This window comes from Littorina saxatilis, linkage group LG3 (assembly GCF_037325665.1).
Source record: "Littorina saxatilis isolate snail1 linkage group LG3, US_GU_Lsax_2.0, whole genome shotgun sequence".
Classification (NCBI taxonomy): domain Eukaryota; kingdom Metazoa; phylum Mollusca; class Gastropoda; order Littorinimorpha; family Littorinidae; genus Littorina; species Littorina saxatilis.
In genome coordinates, this window is record NC_090247.1 from 62161723 (window position 1) to 62178125 (window position 16403).

The 16403-nt window shown below is 44.2% G+C and overlaps 1 protein-coding gene across 2 annotated transcripts; it reads left to right on the plus strand.

Annotated features, from left to right (window-relative positions):
* The first annotated feature begins 123 nt into the window (after positions 1-123).
* Positions 124-15258, plus strand: LOC138962877 (uncharacterized). 2 transcript variants are annotated; one of them, XR_011454625.1, is made up of 4 exons: positions 124-246; positions 5258-5493; positions 7247-14688; positions 14733-15258. XR_011454625.1 is itself a non-coding variant. In XM_070334843.1 (3 exons), the coding sequence occupies exons 2-3, from the start codon at positions 5276-5278 to the stop codon at positions 10149-10151; spliced, it is 3123 nt and encodes a 1040-aa protein (XP_070190944.1). In that variant the 5' UTR covers positions 124-246; positions 5258-5275; the 3' UTR covers positions 10152-15258. The 2 variants fall into 2 exon arrangements, 1 of the variants encoding a protein (XP_070190944.1); XM_070334843.1 differs by having other exon boundaries at positions 7247-15258.
* Positions 15259-16403: the final 1145 nt, after the last annotated feature.

The window sequence follows — 16403 nt, forward strand, 5'->3', positions numbered from 1 at the left end:
TAAAAATCTCGTGGGAGTAATTTTCTCGTGTTACACCGGTCAAACATAATTTCTTTCTTTAGAAATGACATCACATTTGGGCTTAAGCCTGATTTTTACGTAGCACAACCACCACTTCCTGAACTGAATTTCGAGAACCAACGGCCATTAGTAAATTGGCGGCTAGCTATATAGCTTACCGTCTCTGTGCGTCAGTTTCCTTCCTTGGTTGCGAGACTCATGACCGGTTCGGTGTTCTGAAACCAGGTATGTTTAAGTCGTAACAGATCTATATGCTAGACTCTATTGATTATCAAAAGTGTGTTAATACACTGAAAACCCTAGACAGCTGTAAATAAGATAAATGCGCGTGGTATTCACCAACGAACATTTGAAATCAAGTTTAGAGCTAGGACAGAGGTCAGTGCGGGGACAAGCTGTACATGTCAGGGGTGGATATATTGAACACACAACACCTTGCCAACAGACTCCTTTGAGGGACGGACGGTTTCAGTGTTGAGTCACAAGTATGATACGTACCCTGTCCGTTCAGCTTTGGCGTTTTGTCGAGTCAGTGAGTGTGGATTGAAATATGGCGTTCTCTTGAGAGAAATTCAAATGTTACGCCCTCACGGCAAAGCCATTAGGGGCGTTCCCGGGTTTTTAACCCGACTTTAGATGAGATACACAAGTGTGTGCGTGTTTGGTATCAGCCATCTGCACTTATGGCAGAATGGCTGACTGAGGTCTTTTACGTGCCACTGTGATGACACGGGGGTGGGAGGTGGATACCGTCTCTGGGTCTGCACATACTGACAATTGACCCGTGTCCGTCCCGGCCCGAATTCGAACTGAACCTGCGACCTTTCGATCACAAGTCCAGTGCTCTGCCACCTGGGCCCCCATGGCGGCGTTCTCTTTCTGTAGCTAGCTTTAAAGTGTATTCAACATACTCGGTGCTCTGTGGTGTTTGTGAATTCCAGACTAAACTGAGCCGTGAACGAGACCTTGTTACAATACACGTGTGATTTACAGCTCTGGTATTTCTGTGTACAAGTAGGCTACCTTCGTGCCCTTTTCTGAGATTGCCAGACGTCAGTGTCACATATTTTGTATCCGTGTCAGCGACGGCTGGCTGGAAACAACTGTTCACGTACACTGAAAACCAGGAAGACGGACATTTTGTGCGCCCGGATATGGCGACGACAGAGCGGTGTGGTTTATACTGTCAAAATGCGACTGCCATACATATTTATACTGTCACAATGCGACTGCCATACATATTTATATTGTCACAATGCGACTGCCATACATATTCATACTGTCACAATGCGACTGCCATACATATTTATTCTGTCACAATGCGACTGCCATACATATTTATACTGTCACAATGCGACTGCCATGCATATTTATACTGTCACAATGCGACTGCCATACATATTTATACTGTCACAATGCGACTGCCATACATATTTATACTGTCACAACGGGACTGCCATACATATTTATACTGTCACAATGCGACTGCCATACATATTTATACTGTCACAATGCGACTGCCATACATATTTATACTGTCACAATGCAACTGCCATACATATTTATACTGTCACAATGCGACTGCCATACATATTTATACTGTCACAATGCGACTGCCATACATATTTCATACTGTCACAATGCGACTGCCATACATATTCATACTGTCACATCTGCCATACATATTTATACTGTCACAATGCGACTGCCATATATATTTATACTGTCACAATGCGACTGCCATACATATTTATACTGTCACAATGCGACTGCCATACATATTTATACTGTCACAATGCGACTGCCATACATATTTATACTGTCACAATGCGACTGCCATACATATTTATACTGTCACAATGCGACTGCCATACATATTTATACTGTCACAATGCGACTGCCATACATATTTATACTGTCACAATGCGACTGCCATACATATTTTATACTGTCACAATGCGACTGCCATACATATTTCATACTGTCACAATGCGACTGCCATACATATTCATACTGTCACATCTGCCATACATATTTATACTGTCACAAGGCGACTGCCATATATATTTATACTGTCACAATGCGACTGCCATACATATTTATACTGTCACAATGCGACTGCCATACATATTTATACTGTCACAATGCGACTGCCATACATATTTATACTGTCACAATGCGACTGCCATACATATTTATACTGTCACAATGCGACTGCCATACATATTTATACTGTCACAATGCGACTGCCATACATATTTTATACTGTCACAATGCGACTGCCATACATATTTATACTGTCACAATGCGACTGCCATACATATTTATACTGTCACAATGCGACTGCCATACATATTTATACTGTCACAATGCGACTGCCATACATATTTATACTGTCACAATGCGACTGCCATACATATTTATATTGTCACAATGCGACTGCCATACATATTTATACTGTCACAATGCGACTGCCATACATATTTATACTGTCACAATGCGACTGCCATACATATTTATACTGTCACAATGCGACTGCCATACATATTTATACTGTCACAATGCGACTGCCATACATATTTTATACTGTCACAATGCGACTGTCATACATATTTATACTGTCACAATGCGGCTGCCATACATACTTATACTGTCACAATGCGACTGCCATACATATTTATACTGTCACAATGCGACTGCCATACATATTTATACTGTCACAATGCGACTGCCATACATACTTATACTGTCACAATGCGACTGCCATACATATTTATACTGTCACATTGCGACTGCCATACATATTTATACTGTCACAATGCGACTGCCATACATATTTCATACTGTCACAATGCGACTGCCATACATATTCATACTGTCACATCTGCCATACATATTTATACTGTCACAATGCGACTGCCATATATATTTATACTGTCACAATGCGACTGCCATACATATTTATACTGTCACAATGCGACTGCCATACATATTTATACTGTCACAATGCGACTGCCATACATATTTATACTGTCACAATGCGACTGCCATACATATTTATACTGTCACAATGCGGCTGCCATACATACTTATACTGTCACAATGCGACTGCCATACATATTTATACTGTCACAATGCGACTGCCATACATATTTATACTGTCACAATGCGACTGCCATACATATTCATACTGTCACATCTGCCATACATATTTATACTGTCACAATGCGACTGCCATACATATTTATACTGTCACAATGCGACTGCCATACATATTTATACTGTCACAATGCGACGGGCGTAATGGCATAGAGGATAAGACGCCGACCCTCTTTGCAGAAGGTTATACCTAATACACATAAACACATACATTTGATACAGACACAGACACACAAAAACACAGACACACGGCCAGATTGCTATTCCAAGGATCACGTATTACAGACGTGAGTCAAAACATCGGCTATATTTTAGAGCGCGTCCCTTTGTTGCTTAAAGGCCCAGTCTGCCTCAAATGGTTTACAGAACGATTTAAATCTTCTCACGAATAAAGCAGTTCTAACCTTATGGTACTCACTTGCTATTGCATTTAACAGCATTAAATGACACAGTTCGTTTTAATGGCTATTTTTCTTGCGTAAACCACGCACCAGATTTCGTGGTTTATTTTACCATCGTGAACTCCTGTCACACACTTTCCTTTTTTTTCCTCACAATTTCTTCGTCAGTTTGTGATTTCAATGCGACTCGCTATATCTGCAATAGCACGTAATTAATTGTGTACCTCTGAATCTAAAATGCAACAAACGACTGTGAGTCACACGAACTTATCGGCGGGAGTTGGCTTCAGAAGAAGCAAGCGCTATGCAGAAAAGTCGTCTACTTGCGGAAACACGACCTTTGCGTGAACTGCTTTCGGGCTCCCTTTTTTTAAACTTTCAAAACTTCGAGTTGTACTGATCTTGTCTTGGTGAAAAAATAAATCTTTTATGATTTAAGAATGTTTGTGTAACAGTATTGGCGTTAACCGTTCATGATCAGTATTTTACCAGTTGGGAAATGAGAAAATACCGGAACAAAATTGGCTGCTGGTATGACCTACAGATTGATTTTTAGAACTACCGTTTTTTTCGCTGGTAAAACAACAAAACCAGTACTCTGAGTTGGACTCGTGTTGGTTTGAATGACTAGCCTACCGGTATTTTTCTGGACTGTTTGCATTATAAAAGTTTGCGTACCGGTTTGAAAAAATACTAGCGCCATCAATGTGTTACAAGCTGTCAATTTATTATTTAGATTTAAAAAAATAGTTCTAGCGCAAAAACGATGCGTCCGATTGTGGTACCAGACAAGTCCGGCTGGCCACGCAAAAATAAATTCTTTGAAAAAATGCTCGCTCTTTACGGAGGGCACCTAGAATGTTCTCAAGCGGTGAGTGTTTAAACGAAAGGGTGTTTGTACTGTGTGTAAAGGCCTGACAGTGTCTGTGACCAGAAACTGATGGTTTACGGGAAGCTGTGTGTGCCTTTAAATCTTGAATAACTACCGTTGTTCTATAAGAGACGATGTTTGGAAATAACTCGATCAGGATTTTCAAGCCGTGTGGCAGAGTTAGTGCCCCACAATGTGAGGCGGAAGTGCACGATGCTGACTGCGGCTTTCGTGAACAACTGACTCTTAAGTGGTGTTCACATGACAACTTTCCCCCAACTTTCAAACGATTTTAGTCGGCACCAAGTCAAATCAAAATCGCTGCCCATGGGAACAGCGCACACGCTCAAACTAGTTTTAAGCGGCGATTCTTGCCAGACTTGAAGGCCAGTGCAGCTATCGGACCTACCTCCTAATGCGATAAGAGCGGTTTGGCTAGAGCTATAACCAATCAGTAAGTGCAATAAAAAAAAGTCTGCACAAAATCTTCGCCAAGTCACGGTCGAGTCGAGCAGTGCTTAACTGAGTTTTGGAGTCGCTGCTAAATCTGGCTTAAATCGTACCTAAATCGCTTGGGCCGTTCGCATGGCAGACCTTTTGCTGACTTGGCCTCGACGACTCGGGAGCGATTTCCAAACAACAAAAGTTGGGGAAAAGTTGGTCGTAAGTCTGCCATGTAAACGGCACTTTATGTGTATGCCATGCAGTGTGCGCTTTAAATGACATCCTTTGCTTTCGAAAATACGCATATAGTAGCCAAGAAGAGATGTCTTGGTTTATTTAATCGACTTCGTTTGTCTTTAAGGAGCAAGAATGATGAGCCATGGCTGGTTCTGGACAGCGGGAGAAGTTCCTTCAGGCAGTGAGAGACTGTCAGTGGCAGACAGTGAGACAGCTGGTGCATCAGGAATCCAGCCTGGAGCAGAGAGACGTGGCTGTCAGTCAGGCTGTCACACACAGCCAGTGGGGGCTAGTCTCGCAGCTCGCGCAGCTCGGAGTCAGTCAGCAGTGCAGAGACCTGGCTGTACACAAAGCCGCAAGGTAAGACACCATGCTGTTCTGTGCCTCTCTGTGTGCCCGGACACCTGACTGTACACAAAGCTGCAAGGTAAGACACCATGCTGTCCTGTGTCTCTATGTGTGTCCTGACACCTGGCTGTACACAAAGCGGCAAGGTAAGACACCATGCTGTCCTGTGCCTCTCTGTGTGTCCTGACACCTGGCTGTACACAAAGCAGCAAGGTAAGACATGCTGTCCTGTGCCTCTCTGTGTGTTCTGACACCTGGCTGTACACAAAGCGGCAAGGTAAGACACCATGCTGTCCTGTGCCTCTCTGTGTGTCCTGACACCTGGCTGTACACAAAGCAGCAAGGTAATAAGACACCATGCTGTCCTGTGCCTCTCTGTGTGTCCTGACACCTGGCTGTACACAAAGCGGCAAGGTAAGACACCATGCTGTCCTTTGTCTCTCTGTGTGTCCTGACACCTGGCTGTACACAAAGCTGCAAGGTAAGACACCATGCTGTCCTGTGTCTCTCTGTGTGTCCTGACACCTGGCTGTACACAAAGCGGCAAGGTAAGACACCATGCTGTCCTGTGCCTCTCTGAGTGTCCTGACACCTGGCTGTACACAAAGCTGCAAGGAAAGACATGCTGTCCTGTGCCTCTCTGTGTGTTCTGACACCTGGCTGTACACAAAGCTGCAAGGTAAGACACCATGCTGTCCTGTGTCTCTCTGTGTGTCCTGACACCTGGCTGTACACAAAGCCGCAAGGTAAGACACCATGCTGTCCTGTGTCTCTCTGTGTGTCCCGACACCTGACTGTACACAAAGCGGCAAGGTAAGACACCATGCTGTCCTTTGTCTCTCTGTGTGTCCCGACACCTGACTGTACACAAAGCGGCAAGGTAAGACACCATGCTGTCCTTTGTCTCTCTGTGTGTCCTGACACCTGACTGTACACAAAGCTGCAAGGTAAGACACCATGCTTTCCTTTGTCTCTCTGTATGTCCTGACACCTGGCTGTACACAAAGCTGCAAGGAAAGACATGCTGTCCTGTGCCTCTCTGTGTGTTCTGACACCTGGCTGTACACAAAGCAGCAAGGTAAGACATGCTGTCCTGTGCCTCTCCGTGTGTTCTGACACCTGGCTGTACACAAAGCAGCAAGGTAAGACATGCTGTCCTGTGCCTCTCTGTGTGTCCTGACACCTGGCTGTACTCAAAACCGCAAGGTAAGACACCATGCTGTCCTGTGTCTGTCTGTGTGTCCTGACACCTGGCTGTACACAAAGCCGCAAGGTAAGACACAATGCTGTTCTCTGTGCCTCTCTGTATGTCCTGACACCTGGCTGTACACAAAGCTGCAAGGAAAGACACCATGCTGTCCTGTGCCTCTCTGTGTGTCATGACACCTGGCTGTACACAAAGCCGCAAGGTAAGACATGCTGTCCTGTGCCTCTCTGTGTGTCCTGACACCTGGCTGTACACAAAACGGCAAGGTAAGACACCATGCTTTCCTGTGCCTCTTTTTCTGTGTGTTCTGATGACAGTAATTGTCTTTCTCATTTACTGCCTGTGTGATCCTTCTGTGCTGTGTGTGTGTGTGTGTGTGTGTGTGTGTGTGTGTGTGTGTGTGTGTGTGTGCATATAGAGCTCAGAGTCTCCTGTGGTCAGTGTCTTTGTACACAGTTTTGTCCACCCTGTATATGTATTTTTGCTTTCTCTTTCCAGACGATTCGACTTTGATGCGAAAATAATCCCTATTCATCAAAGTAGAACTTTGATTTGCAGATACTGCCTGTGGGACACTGTTGAGGTACTCGTTGCCGCTGGCATCAGCAGTGATAAGAGAGACTTCCTCCTCCAGCGAGGTCTGCGACAACGACAATGGGCCCTGGTGTCTCACCTGTTGTCACTGGGGGTGGGACTGGAACCACGGGGCCTGGTGGTGACAGCAGCCTTGGAAGACGGCAAGTGGGGGTTGGTGCTGGATGCTCTACGTCTTGGTGTGAGCCAGGAACTACGGGGCGTGGTGGTGACAACGGCCTTGGAACACGGACAGTGGGAGCTGGTGCTTGACACAATACGACTCGGCGTGAGCCAGGAACTACGTGACCGGGTGTTGACAAAAGCCTTGGAAAACGGACAGTGGGGGTTGGTGCTGGATGCTCTCCGTCTCGGTGTGAAGCAGGAACTGGTGACCAAGGTCTTTCATGAAGTCGTTAGTCAGAAAAGATGGGAGCATGTTCCGAGTTTGGTGAAACTTTGCGGCAACAATGACCACACAGACTGTGTTCTGCGGAAAGCAATCATGGCCTGTCAGTGGAACTGTGTGCGGGAACTGGTCAAGACTGGTTTGACGCCGGCACAGCAGGGCCTGGTCTGCAAGGAGGCCTTGGAATGGGCGCACTTTGACTGTGCTGTAGAACTTCTTCGGCAAGGATGTGAGCCGGACTGTGCAGAGCGCATTGTTCTGGAAGCCTTCCGGTGGAGCCCATGTTGGAATCTAGTTGAACTTTTGAGAGAGGGTGGCAGTAAAACAAAAGTGCGTGATGTGATTCTCCGCACTGCGAAGACACACGGGTGCTGGACGGAGTATCTGATGATCCTGAAAGAGGCTGGGGCAACAGAAAAGGAAATGGTCGATCTAGTCACCACAGCATTTCACGCGATGAACTTTGTTGTCATGCTGCAACTCCTTTCTCTCTTTGCCTCGGCAAGACGGGTTTTTAAACAGGTGCTCCTTCGAACAAGATTTCCCGCTCATGCCATTAATACTTTGCACACGCGTTTGGTGAACGGTCACCCAGACCTGGCTTTCTACATGTTCACTGCACAGGACATGTGGGACAGTGTTGTGGGCATGTTCAAAGACGCTCGCCTCAGTGACAAACAACGACGCTTTGCCTTGGAACATGCCATCAGGAAACGTGCATGGAAGACGGTGAGACGCATGGCTAAGAGTGGTTCACTGAGTCACAACGACCGAAGGTTTGCTTTCCTGCAGGCTGCCCGACGGGGGAAATGGCGTCTTTCACTGAAGCTGAGCAAACACTGCACAAGTCTCTCTGTCAGCGACAAGGTGTTTGCTTTGAGGTTCTGGCTCAGACGCGGTCTATGGAATTGTACAGAAGTCGTGCAGAAAAAATGGGTACGTGGATACTGGTTAACTAGTGAAGATTTAGACATGATAACAAAGTTTTCGGAATGCGTTTTAGTGGAATCCATCATTGCTGAGAAACTTGAAGCATTCACGAAAGCTTGTTATGAAGTAGACCCTGAAGACCCTGAAGACACATTCAGCACTATAGTGTTTGAAACAGCTATCGAACACGACAAAGTGAGCTTCATTGTTGAATTTTGCCGTCACATGAAAAACCCGTATGATTTCGAAGCTGCAGTCAAACTGGCAATTGAGAAGAAAAATTGGGGTCTTCTAAAGAATCTGATAGAAGAAGCCAGCGACTGTGTTGATGAATGGGAGCCTGATGAGTATTTGACAACGAAGTTGTTCTGCCTATGCGTGCGAAACATTTCAAAGGAAGAGGATTCCTGGCAAAACGTCGTTCCTGCTTTGAATGGCTTTTGTGATCATTTTACAACATTCGACGCCCTAAATTGGGATCCAGATAAGGATTTTCGGGATACCAGCACGGGATGTCTTGTTCGAAATCTTGCAGCATGGTGCCTTGAACGATCCTACGGAAATGTTGCCTTCGTACTTTCTGTCATTTCCGGCTACACGGAGAATGTTACAAAAGTCACAGATCAGCTTAAGGACAGCATAAACCGCGACGTCTTGATGTTTTGCTTCGCGGTTGCCTTAAATATTTTTGACTGGGAGTCAGCAGTGACGTGTCTCCAGCACCTTTCCTTTACTGAAGCAGATACAATGTTCGATGACTATCTCTACGATGTCGAGCTTGCGGACTTGATCGAAACTTGCAGAAGAAGCGCGCAGTACAAGTGGGTGGTATACCTCGGAGTCTACACAGAGGACTGGGAACAAGTTAGAACAGCTCTGGAGTTGTGCGAGGACACATCTGTTGTGGACATCGCTATTCGCAAAGCTTCATCTGAGGGAGAATGGGACATTGTACAGAGCCAGCTTGCCCGGTGTTCCCAGGACAATAGCCTTCTGTGTACTATATTTTCCCGTGCTGTTGAAGCAGGACAATCGGACATTTGTACAGACCTAATCTCCAAGATAAATAATTTGCAAGCAAGGTTTTCGATACAGTCACTTCTGTTAAAGGCTGTCACAAGTTCGGGAGACAGAGAAGAGATGCTGAAGTTGTGCATTGAATTCGGGTTTTCAACACACATTCAGACATGCACCTGCACGCCAGCACACGGGTGTTCTTTGTGCTGGGATTGTCCAATCAAAACTGCTCTGAATAACGGACAGATGCCTCTGGTAAAACTCTTGTACCAAGCAGGGGCCTGTTGCAACAAACAGCTCTTCCATTGCAAAGAGAATGCTGACCTCAAGAATCGACTTCAGGTTCAAGGTCGCCAAGACATTGTGGAGTACCTAGACCACGCAGCAACCACCCCGCGTACCCTGCAGGACTTGTGTCGTCTGCAAGTGTCGCACCTCATTGGGTGTCACCATGGCCGCGTGGATAGAGTTGTGTCCCTTGACATCTCTTGGCCTGCTAAAGATCTCATCAACTTTAAGGACGTGTTGTCTTGAGGACTTTCGTGGGGTTGTATGACTCGATTCCATGCAAACGCTGTGAACCCTCACGAATTAAAAGAGTCTTTTTAATACCCATGCCTAGCTTAGAGTGCAGAATTAGCTCCCAGTAGGGAGTGAACTTGACGCCGCGATAGTTAAGGGACTGAGTATAAGTTACTACACGTTGTCACACCTCCCATGCCTTGCCCTGTGGTGTTTTCAGCGAGTCGTTTCTTGTCGTCATTTTGAACACTTTGTTGTTTTGAAAAGTACCGTCATGTCAGTACTAGTGAGTACTAGAACTCAACCATTTTAAAAAGGACATAGATCATTTTGAATTCTTTGTTGTTGTGAATAGGACCGTCATGTAGTGAGTACTAGAACTCAACCATTTTGAAAAGGACATAAACTTGGCCAAAACATGATTGCAACAAATTTTGCACTTAAATTAAAGCATTAATTCCTGTGTAACTTTAATAAAACGTTATATGCCAGTTAAGGCCGTTCATTCGACTATCAGGATCACTTTTTGGATTAATGATATCTTTTACAGGGATCATGTGACCGCCACTCAAATAAGGGCACCCTCAAAATCGACCAGACAAAAACGAAGGGCCCAATTAAAATTCGAGAAAAAAAACAAAATGGGAAAAACTTTGCAACGTTAACATACGAGAAGAAAGTCAAATAAATGATCTACCCTGAACAGGTTGATTTGTTTAGCTAGCTTGCGTATTTCGTGTGTTATGCTATTCCTATATGCAGGTGTCGATCGCAAGAGCGGTCAAAAACGGGATTTGTTACGTCATTGTTTAGGGTGACATAACAAAAAGCGCTGTACTTTAGCAATGACTTAGTGGATTGCTTTGAAACTTTCAGAATAATCAACCAACACACTACAGATACTTCGAGCGAGAGTACCCTTATTTGAGCGGCGGTCACGTGATCCCTGTAAAAGATATCTTTAATCCAAAATGTGACCCTGATAGTCAAGTGAATGGCCTTAACTGTCATATGAAATTTCCCGGGAATTAATGCTTTAATTTAGGTGCGAAATTTGTTGCAATAATTTGTTGGCCAAGTTTAGATAATTTTGAACATTTTGTTGTTGTGAATAGGATCGTCATGTCAATATTAGTGAGTACCAGAACTTAACCATTTTAGAAAGGACATAGATCATTTTGAACACTTTGCTGTTGTGAATAGGTCCATCGTGGCAATACAATTGAGTACAAAAACTCAATTATTATTGAAAAGTGCATTTTCTTTTTTCCTCGCTATTTTTCATTTGGATCTGCTTCGGTTATGATCTTCTTTTGTACTTTTCTCTATTGGTCCTGAAGATGCCTTCCAAGGCAAATATTGGACAGCTATGTTGTCTTTGTCTTGCTGAGTGAGGATGTCTGTGGTTTAAAAAAAACATATTATTCTCCCACTCCCCCCAAACACAGATGGCTATTATGTTATGCTTTCTCAATATTAAAGAAGTGTGACGATTGGAAAACTTTTCACAGATGAAAACAGGTTGAACTTGTTAAAGAGCTCTTAAATGTTTGCTTGCTTGCTCAATTGTATGAGCTTACGTGACCGGCACGGTTAGCCTAGTGGTAAGGCGTCCGCCCCGTGATCGGGAGGTCGTGGGTTCGAACCCCGGCCGGGTCATACCTAAGACTTTAAAATTGGCAATCTAGTGGCTGCTCCGCCTGGCGTCTGGCATTATGGGGTTAGTGCTAGGACTGGTTGGTCCGGTGTCAGAATAATGTGACTGGATGAGACATGAAGCCTGTGCTGCGACTTCTGTCTTGTGTGTGACGCACGTTATATGTCAAAGCAGCACCGCCCTGATATGGCCCTTCGTGGTCGGCTGGGCGTTAAGCAAACAAACAAACAAACAAAAAGCTTACGTGATGCAGAAAGTTTCTGGTGTATATGTGTTGAACGTGTAATGGTTAGTTTGGGAACAGCATATAAAGTATTTAATACGTGTTAGTAGCAGTCGTTCCATGACACAATTATTGCAAGGTAAAGTTGACTTTTTACGGGTCTTTTTTTCTGACAGGTCTTATTTTCCTCAACGACGGTGAAATTGTTGTTTTGGTCCTGATTAAACACTGATATTTGTTAAGTTTAAATGTCTCAATTAAGCTTTTAGTTTTGCTATTTTAGTATACCTATGCATGTGAGACATTGCCGAAGGTGACGTTTTCAAATGACGTGGCACCCCCCGCGGGTTAGGGAGAGTCCCATGTTGGTTGGGACGATAAAGAATTTACCCGATGCTCCCCAGCATGTCGTAAGAGGCGACTAACGGATTTTGTTTCTCCTTTTACCCTTGTTAAGTGTTTCTTGTATAGAATATAGTCAATTTTTGTAAAGATTTTAGTCAAGCAGTATGTAAGAAATGTTAAGTCCTTTGTACTGGAAACTTGCATTCTCCCAGAAAGGTAATATATTGTAATATAGCTATTCTGATGAACACGTGGGGGAATTCGGGGGCTGTGATTGGATGGCCTCTTCCGATCATCAAAGCATAATGCTGCGGAAGTCGGCCATTTTTCTCAATATCCAAAAGCATATTGTCGATAACAAAGACGCATGCTTCCGGTTTCTTCCACGTGTATAAAGTACACGCATACCTCGCCAGGTTTGTTTCTGTGACTAGTCGACAGACGATGCTATTTGCTTTGTGTGTGTTTTTGTTGTTGCTTACTGTACATGACATACATTACGTGTAAAATCCAGTTCTTTAACAGGCAACAAACCTTGCAAATTTCCAGAAGCTGCTATCTGAAGCGACCTATCTCTGATTCTAGCAGACGATCTCTCCAATGTTTAACACAAAATCAGCAAACTCTCCTGTCACATGGAACGTCCATTGTATAGTGCAATGTTGAAATGAAGTTACAGGTCTGAAACATTTAGTCGTTTCTTCTGAGACAATCCTTGTTCTCTTATCATCTACATATTTACCGCAGTCTTCACCACGCGAATTCCCAACAGAAGTCAGACTTTCGAACATACAATATACGTAGGCAAGCATGATACGTCATGCCGTCATATGATTCCTAGCATATTGACGTAATGCTAAACATCCGGTTATCTCGAGTTTTCTCCGTAATACATGTCCGTGGGTTTTTCAATGTTCGGTTATTTCCGTGGCTTCATGCGCCGAAAGGGAACCGTCGTCTGCAATCAACGACATGGACCATTCTGGTACTTGTTGCTGACAAAAACATGATTTTAACACAGAATTTAATGTCAGAATAGCTATATAAACGCCATTGTGTTTTCATCGTAGCAATAGGGTCCAATATTTAGACTCGAACAAGTATAATGCGACTCGTCTTCGACTCGTCGGCATTATACTTGTCTCGTCTAAATATCGGGCCCTATTGCTACGCTGAAAACACAATAGCTGGTACTACGTTGCAAGCCCCTGGAGCAAATTTTTGATTAGTGCTTTTGTGAACAAGAAACAATTGACAAGTGGCTCTATCCCATCTCCCCCCTTCCCCCGTCGCGATATAACCTTCGTGGTTGAAAACGACGTTAAACACCAAATAAAGAAAGAAAGAAATGACGTGGCCTTCATATTTTTGTCATTCTCGTGACTTGGTTTATTTTCAACACTGTTTGTCAACAAGCGATGTTCAAAACTAACTCATAATGGAAGGGCGCTGGTTCTGTGCGACGCTTAGTTTTCGAGATAGGTGTGACTGACGAAGAACAGGACGTCACATTCCAAATAAGCACGACTATGTTGCAGGTGGAAGCCGCTGAGATTGCATTTCTTCGGGAGGTTTCCGCAAAAATAGATATTACACGATTTGCGCGAAACAGTTGAGAAGCAGACGATCTCTGAGATCTCTGTTCGTCTCGTGATAACGTTATTTTGTATAATAACGATTCACTTGCAAACTAAAGTTTACAATTTGGTGTGTCAGTGGTAAATGTAAATAGAAATGTGTAATACAGACAAAGCAAACTAATAAACGTGTTTTTCTCGTGAAAAATGTTGCGTTGTGCGGGTTTTTGGGTGGCCACGTGATGTACACAAAGCAAAGTGCGGGACGGACTCTGCTCTGTGCTGTAACACTGGCAAGTTCAAAACACGAGAAAAACGATTTCGTTATGCGGGCAGCCACGGGGGATGTATGTATTTTTCAAATGGTTGTAAAATAAGTCTTGTATTTATCACCGTACTCAGGCCCTGTTCTTTTTTTCGTCACACCTAAAACCGTTATTTCTTGACAGGCCGTAGCACAGCTCCTAAAAGTGGTCCGGCCATAAAAAAAATAAAAAGGTACGGTCCCTGGCCATTATGTTCTCCTCAACTTCAATGGAAAATAAAAGAATTACTTGTTACTTGTTTGAACGGGTGCATATAGTCTTCACTTGTGAATGTCAATTAGTGACAATTTCTCGCTTAACGCTGTCATTGTGCGATCTAAGTCACGACCCCTCCTTCCTCCTAACACAGCGCTGAAGCTTATGAAGACGATTTTTTTTTTAACAAAAAACTGGTCCGGCCATGGCCGGAGTGGCCGGTAGGGCTGCTACGGCCCTGCTTGTGAGCGACGCAGCATTATCTGTCAGTATGTCCAAGCGTTGCGCCTCATTTTAGTCGATCAGTTAAAACGAGCAATCGGCAGCGAAAAACTGACTCCGATGTGTATGTTACTCAGTGCCTGCACGATATGATGCCTTTTTCTTTCCAAAATCTGCACATCGGAGCCACGATTTACTGGCGATGGCCTGCAGTTATCGCTGAGCACGCGTGTTTCCGAAACTCCCCTTGCAAAACGCACGTGACCAAAGGCAAAACAGCTTGTCGGCGATCACTCCGGGCAAGCGATCATTACGGCAACAAATCGCAAACTCCGATGTGTTTATGTTCGAACAAAATGGAGTTAAAAATAGCGGGCACTTCATAACATACACATCGAAGTCAGTACGTGTTATTGTTTGACTCACAAAAGCGGGGCGAAATATGACTGTCCCACAACGACTGACAATCCTGACAGAGTTATTTCCGGTAGACGTCTATTTGGAATAGAGGAGCACAGGAAGTGTACCATGATGTGTTGAGTTGCAGTAAATACGAGCTGCTTTTTACCTTTTATTCTGGGCTTGTATTTGATATGGATATAGTTTAAAGAGTGTGCATTTATAAGTGTGTGTGTGTGTGTGTGTGTGTGTGTGTGTGAGGGCATGTTACGGTGTGTATGTGGGCGAGTGCACACGATCGAACACAAGCACACACTCACACACGTACATAGAACCGCACGCGCACACACCAACACAGGAACGCACCAAACACTGAACGCACACGCACGCGTGGACGCAGATATACTCACGCACACGGGGATAAACACATATTTTGCAATCACAACAGATAAGAGGGAGAGAGAGAAAAAGAGAGAGGACGAAAACAACTCCAACATCATAATCAAAAACAAAAGCAACAGCACTGTGCGTCACCTTTACTTTGGTAGTCAATGGTAGGCTACAATAACACAGCCGGACAACTTTTTTCGAATAAAATCTCAAATTAAGGTTACAGTTCAGCGCATGTCAGCTTAAGTCATCAATATCTTATGATGTCATCGGTACATGCGTAGTACGTCATTGATGTATGATTACCACGTCAGTCAAAGACGGGTACCTGACACTTCCTTCCACACGAAGTACGACAGCATGACTGACCCTGTGGGCACACTGGCAGGTTTTTGCCCGCACGTTTCGAACACTCGTTCTTCTTTGCGCAAGTCACGTCTTCAGCTTGCGCGGGGCATTTCGCTTTACGACATGCCTGAAACCAGAGAGAAAAACTATTAAAAATGGCGTCGGGGGACGGGGGTGGGGGAGGGGGGGATAACTTAGCATGGTCTGGTGTGCCAGTGATGTGACCGATGCAATTCAGAAATGAGATCTTCCATTCAGTGCACGCCTTTTAGTAGTGATGAAATTTTCTTTTCTTCATCTCTTATTTACAAGAATCCTTCGTTGCTGCCCTAGATGACAACGGACAGTAAGTAAAGTACGTATATACGAGAACTATAGGCCTTTTGTGGTGATACTCGTAGTATATTAAATTTTGTCTACATCGTTTCTTCACTATAAGGCCAAAAAAAAAAAATTGTCTGTTTAGGGTAACCCGACCGACCCTATCGATTTGGCGCCGACCCAAAAACTTTTTTTTGATTTCAAAAAAAAAAAAGGAAAATAAAGAGGTAAAAATGCTAAAAAGAGACATTTGGCGTTTCT